This window comes from Monopterus albus, unplaced genomic scaffold (genome assembly GCF_001952655.1).
Source record: "Monopterus albus unplaced genomic scaffold, M_albus_1.0 scaffold150.1, whole genome shotgun sequence".
Lineage (NCBI taxonomy): Eukaryota > Metazoa > Chordata > Actinopteri > Synbranchiformes > Synbranchidae > Monopterus > Monopterus albus.
The window spans coordinates 276,018-282,300 of NW_018128030.1; the positions used below are offsets into that span (position 1 = coordinate 276,018).

Below are 6,283 nucleotides of genomic sequence, written 5' to 3' on the forward strand. Positions count from 1 at the left end.
GTTTCCCACTGTAATTCCTTTTGTTTTTATACTGCTTACGAGGACAGTTCCTGTCATATACTTTCTTGAATATATTTAAAAATTGCTCCTATGCTTTATCTAAGTCTTCCTCTCTGTAAACTGATTCCCAGTTTTGCCCCATAAAACTCTTTACAGCATGTTCATTCGTCACCCTCCTATAGAAAAGATTTGTTTTTGGCCTCTCTTTTCTATACTGGCCCTCATAAACCACAAATACTGGTAGATGATCACTAATATCATTTATAAGTAATCCACTTGTCATTTTGCTGTCAATAACATTGGTAAGTATATTATCTATTAGTGTTGCATGCTGGGTTGTTACTCTACTTGGTTTTGTAATTTTTGGGTATAAACTGCATCTATATATTGTGTTAATAAACTCCTCAGTTCCTGTGTGCTTGTTAGAATTTAACAAATCTATATTGAAGTCACCACATATGAACATTAATTTATGACTTATTGTCAAGTAATTTTCTTCCATCCAGTCATAAAATTTTTCTATGCTGGCTCCAGGTGCTCTATAAATACAGAGTCTTCTGAGAAATGGAAGAGATGTGCGAACAGTCTTCTGAGAAATGGAAGAGATGTGCGAACATGTAAATAGTAGTAGTAGTTGTAGTAGTTGTTGTTGTTCTTCTTCTTCTTCGTTGTCTTCTTCTTCTTCTTTTGTCTTAAGATCTTCTGACCAAAGCAAGAACCAATCAGTCCCTCCCATCATTCTGACTGACAGAGAAGTTTTTATGGTCTGAAAAAAGAAACACAACAGCCGTGTTAACATTTTTGCTGGAGTGAAGAGATCTGAGTGGTTTGGTCAGACATGATCATGTAGAAAAGAAAAACATATTGTACCCAGAATTAATAGGAAATTCCTAGATTGTCAAGAGGTTTAGCAAATTTAGACCTATATCTTAAGTCTGACTCTAAGTTACAGAATATGTAGATTCACAGTTAGACTGGTCTACACTCCACTTCATCCATCACTCAGTCTAGAAGTGCTGCATTTCACACTTCTGTATTTCACAGCCAAAAATAAACATGCAGCTTGGCTGGGGGGGTCAGTTTTTTCAAGCTCAGACTCAGTGGCCATGGCTCATTTACTGTGAAGAACATATATCAGAACACACTTTCAATGACAGTTTAGCATTTCAGTTTAGCATTTCTCTCATCTTTTATTACATTTCATTACAAAACAAAAAAGTGTTGCGCATTAATTCATAAATGTAATCTAAGAAAGGTAAAATGTAAAGATCTGTTGAGTATTTTAACATAAAATTGTTTGATTGTGTTGAATTACAAATGCCTTATTACTTTTTGTTCTCATGATAATTATTAAACCACAACATTCACTTTTATGCAGTGAGAATGTTTGGAGAAGGTTCTCAGAATGTTGGAATCATGTAAGTTCTACCTCTGTATAATATGTAACATTGTCTGAATGTGATCAAAGAAACATTTCATTAAACATGTTTAGACAAGGTTCTCAGAATGTTGCAGCCACAATGTTCTAACATTGTTTAATAAATAACATTGCCTGAATGTTATCCAAGACATATTACATTGACAACATTCTGAGAAGGTTCTCTAAACATTGTAGACAGAACATTTTAGTTTTGTTAACTATACAACACTGCTTCAGTGTTCACAAACAAACACCACATTCACAACATCTTAAGAACATTTATCAAATATTTCAGTTAGAATGTTATAAATTGGTTCAAATATAACATTGCAACAACATTTTGCAACAGTGAAAACATCCTTAGTAATGTTTTCAACTAATGTTTTAACTGTAACCTTTGTAGAACTCATAGAAAAGGTTACTAAAAGTTGTGGGAACGTTCCTTCCTGGGTTTAACCATTTAAAATCATATTTCCTAATCATCAACAGCTAAGGTAGCCTACCTGTACAGGAGGTGGTTTTGTTGATGAGGGTTGAAGCTCTTTGTAAAGGAAAAACAAGGAAAGAAATAACTAAGACTACATTAGGCTACATTTGATTTGATGAAGCTCATTACATACATTATTACATTAAGATGCATTTTGATTAATTCAGGATTGCTATATTACGTTCACTTAGGTCTACCAATTAAACCGTTCTGATAACTTATGGCGTAGTAAACCTTAGAAAATGAACACTCTGGTTAACGCCAACAAAGACGGATGCTTTGGATGCAGTAGTCCTATTGTTTTCACAGGACCTTTAAGATAAATCCTTGACTTGAATGAAATCAGCTGATTAGCTGATGGGGGACGGGTTCAAATACGAGTGGAAGCCATCTTGAATGGTTGGTTGACAAGACTCTTGTCGTAGTCAGCTAGAATTTGAGTACATCTTTCAAACACCGCATAGAGACGCGCTTATTTCAGATATACAAGGTAAATGAATGCAACGCTAAACCATTTATGTTTGCGGGCACTTCTTTATCAAATATTCAGTCATTTCCTGGCGACTTGAGAGTTGGCAGGGACTGTTAATGTTATATCGCCATCGTTAGCCACTTCATTAGCTTGCTAGCAGGCGTAGTTAACTGTTAGCATGGCAATCGATTCGGCTGGGATAATTAATATTGGTTGTCTGGTTTGTAAGTGAACATTGGAAGACGTTAAGTATTATTGGCGCTAACGCAATAACACCGAAATATTTATTCTATACTGTAATGCTGATTGTACTGTTTCGGCAACGTTAGCATGATGCTAAAGCTTCCTGTTGTCGTTAGCCAGATGTCGATGGCTAGCAGATTGGTATCTTAAAGCTAGCTGGTTGTAGGGAGTTGGATTAAAGAGCGAAAAGGTACTTTGGTCAGTCATGTATTCGGATATTGGACCACTAGACCTTTCAGACGACGGGTTCTGAAATATATGTAACTACAGTTAATGATGGATGTGCATGAATACAATGCTTGCATATTGCTAGCAAGGGTTAACTAGCTACATAACGCTGACAGTCACCGCCATGTCGGCTAACTTTTGACGTAGGCCAGCTATCTTACCGTTAACGGCTAGTGATGAGCTAAATATTGACTTGATAAATCTCCCTGTTGTCGAAATATAATGCATTAGCTTATCTTTTCGCAAACTGCTTTTATTAGTTATGTGATTTCCGGAGATTGTGCAATTTCTAACGTTGTGTATCTTATGTTTCAGGGTTGGAAAACCTGAGAAAGGACCCGGCGGCTCGGTTAGGCTACACAAGTTGGCTAGCTGAACAGTGGGCCAGTACTTGAAAGCTAGCTAAGCCCTCCTTGCGTATGTTTTTTTTTCAGATAATACTGGCAGGTTACATCTATGCTAAGCCCTAATTTGCTAAAGAAATTTATGCTTAGAAGTCTTCTAAAACTTGACAAGAGGAATTTGTTTCTTGACACTTGACGTCATAGAAACAGTACTGTTGAAGAGCAGATCCAGACAAAAGATTTGAACACTTTATATTTAGAAAACTGAGTCTCGAGTGGTCCCAGCGAAGTGGACTCTATTCAGAGACTGTTAAGAGGTTTCTTAGTTATTGGAACAACATAAACAAGTAGTCATGAGTACCGCCAGGACAGAGAACCCCGTGATTTTGGGCTTGTCTAACCAAAATGGACAGATCAGAGGCTCAGTGAAGCCTACTGGAGCACCAGGTGGAGGTGGAGGAGGCCTACAACAACAGCAACTGAACCAGATGAAAGGCACAGTCAACAATGGTAATTCCCTCCCGGCCCCTACAACTAACGCTGTCATCAAGTAAGTCTTTTTGATACTGGATATTAAGGAATTTGGACTTTAGGTTGGCACACTTATTACTGTCAGTTTCTTTCTTTCTTTCTTTCTTTCTTTTTTTGCTTACAAGAATTTTACACTCCACAGGCCTGGAGATGACTGGAAGAAAAATTTGAAATTGCCCCCAAAGGACATGAGGATGAAAACGTCGGTTGGTATAAGAATGTTTTCCGATTATTGAACTGAAAGTCTTCCAGTGTGGAAGTGGAGATTGTAAATACCCGTGTAGCTTGGCTCTTAAACAAGTCCTCAAATTTAGAAAAGAAGGCATTTTGTACTATGATATAGGTGCTTATTGATATGTGGCCCCTTTTTATAAAGAATGTGTATTCATAAAATAATACATTTTAAATTGTCACATTTACTGGAATTGCTGCAGTGGTCCCATTAGTGTTAACATTGTTTCTGCTCAAGTTCTAGGTGAAATTTTTCTACTCTAATTTAAGGTTAGATTTTTTTTGTAAGAAAAACAATCTATATGCTTTGTGTAGCTGATGCCATATTTGCTAATGGTTGATTGAGGAAAAGTTTTCTTTTCAAATTTTTGAAAGATGCACAATTTGGTGTACAGCTTTGTTGTATTACTTTCTCCCCTTTCATTTTCAGTGGAACATAATTATTTTAAAAGCTCATGATCTGTTTACATTTTGTGAACCAAATGTAAATTAATTTGCCCATATGATTATTATGACTATCACAGGATGTGACTGCAACAAAAGGCAACGAGTTTGAAGATTATTGCCTAAAGAGGGAGCTGCTCATGGGAATCTTTGAAATGGGCTGGGAAAAGCCATCTCCAATCCAGGTACATTCAGACAAGAAATTGAGATTTAATCTCCAAAACAGTTGAACAGGAGGTGCCATTGTGCATTAAGAAAATGCATTTGAGAGTTTGAATTTGAAACATCCTTGCAGCCATACTAGTGCCTTCACTTAAGATGTTACTAAAATGTTCTGATACCTTTGCTAAAGCCATATGAAATGCTTGTTAAACATTCAAAATAACTACAGTCTACCACTGTTTGATTGCACTTATTTGTAATTTAATGTTTATTTGATCTTTTAAATTTAAAAATTCATGCTATACATACAACCAAAAAAAGATTTTGTATTAAGTGGGGTAAAACTATGGAATAATTTAAGTGTGGACATAAAAAACAGTAATAGAATTGACATAAATATAAAGGTATGTGTCAATCAAGATATATGCAAGAACAGGCTTAATGATTAGGTGGAACATTGTGGGTGTGGTGTATGAATGTTAATACTTTGTAATAATTCTTTAGTATATTGTGTGGTGTAGAAGATGATTATTTAAGAATGTAATTATGTAAGAATGTTAACACTCTGTCATAATTTTTTTAGTATATTACTTGTGTGGTGTAGAAGAGAATTATTTATGTAGAGATACTGCTTGCAAACCAATGATGGTAAGATGATGTCATGGGGTAGGACTGGATAAGTCTGACTTCTTCCTACTCCATTCAAGCATGTACTAGGTATAAGCACATTGATATTGGATTAGCATTTGTTGGATATGTGTGTTGACATATCAACTGTCTTTACATGCTTGAAAGAATAAATCAAATCAAATCTCTGAACATGTGAGCACAGCAACAAACAAACCCCCCTCCTGCTCCACCCTGTGTGTGGGTGTCATAGCAAACAAAGACGACGACAACAACAAAAAGTGAACAGAGTCCATAATCCTACACTGATAAGTCTTTCGCTGAGCTTATTTGATTATCACACTGTCTAAAACAGCGGGTGTTATTGAACTGTATTGTAAACAGATTAATTTGATAGAATTGTAGTCGGTGTCTAATAGTTCAAGGTTGACTTATTCTATATCTAGCTGGATTGGCACAACAGTTTATACAGGCATTCATGGTTCCCGGAAGATTGCTTATCATTGGTGTGACTCCCAGCTGTCCTCCTTGTCATCAGGTCAAAAATTTTCTTACATACTTGAGATTGTATCCAAATCCTTGTAAAGCTGATGACATTCCCATTAGCCTCAGTTTTGTTGTTAAAATTGGCAGTGATGTTCAGTATTATACTGTTAAAGATCAACATGCTAACATTAGGATTAAGGCCAAAGGTCATTCTACATTTTAATAACCCCTGCCCTGACTCTTTGAACATTTTTAGAGCAGACATTATTTGGTAGATTCCAAAAATGCATTGATTGTACCCAGCTGCAAAAAACAATTGTATGTTCATCTATCCATCCCATAGGGGGCTGGAGCCAGCTCCAGCTGAAATTGGGTAAAAGGTGTGGGGGCAACCTGGACAGGTCACCAGTCTATCACAGGACTGACACTGGAGATAGGAGACATTCATATTTACACCTGTGGGGCATTTTAGTGTTGCCAGTTGATCTAATGTGCGTGTCTCTAAACTGTGGCAGGAATGGTGAGGAGTATTGTATAATCTATTATTACTTTTCTTTGCACAGGAGGAAAGCATTCCCATTGCACTGTCAGGAAGGGATATTTTGGCC

General features: G+C 36.4%; 1 protein-coding gene across 5 annotated transcripts in view; it reads left to right on the forward strand.

The window, feature by feature from the left end:
• ddx6 (DEAD (Asp-Glu-Ala-Asp) box helicase 6) overlaps window positions 1-6,283 on the forward strand; it is a 21,648-nt gene that overhangs the window by 2,607 nt on the left and 12,758 nt on the right. The window contains exons 1-5 of one of the 5 annotated variants that reach the window (XM_020614744.1): window positions 2,147-2,397; window positions 3,166-3,744; window positions 3,868-3,931; window positions 4,481-4,585; window positions 6,239-6,283. The exon at window positions 6,239-6,283 is cut by the window's right edge and continues 46 nt beyond it. In XM_020614744.1, coding sequence (XP_020470400.1) covers window positions 3,548-3,744; window positions 3,868-3,931; window positions 4,481-4,585; window positions 6,239-6,283 — 411 coding nt within the window. In that variant the 5' untranslated portion in view covers window positions 2,147-2,397; window positions 3,166-3,547. Of the gene's footprint in view, window positions 1-2,146; window positions 2,398-2,456; window positions 2,813-3,165; window positions 3,745-3,867; window positions 3,932-4,480; window positions 4,586-6,238 lie in introns of those variants that run through there. The other 4 variants (XM_020614740.1, XM_020614742.1, XM_020614743.1 and 1 more) reach the window with 4 other exon arrangements.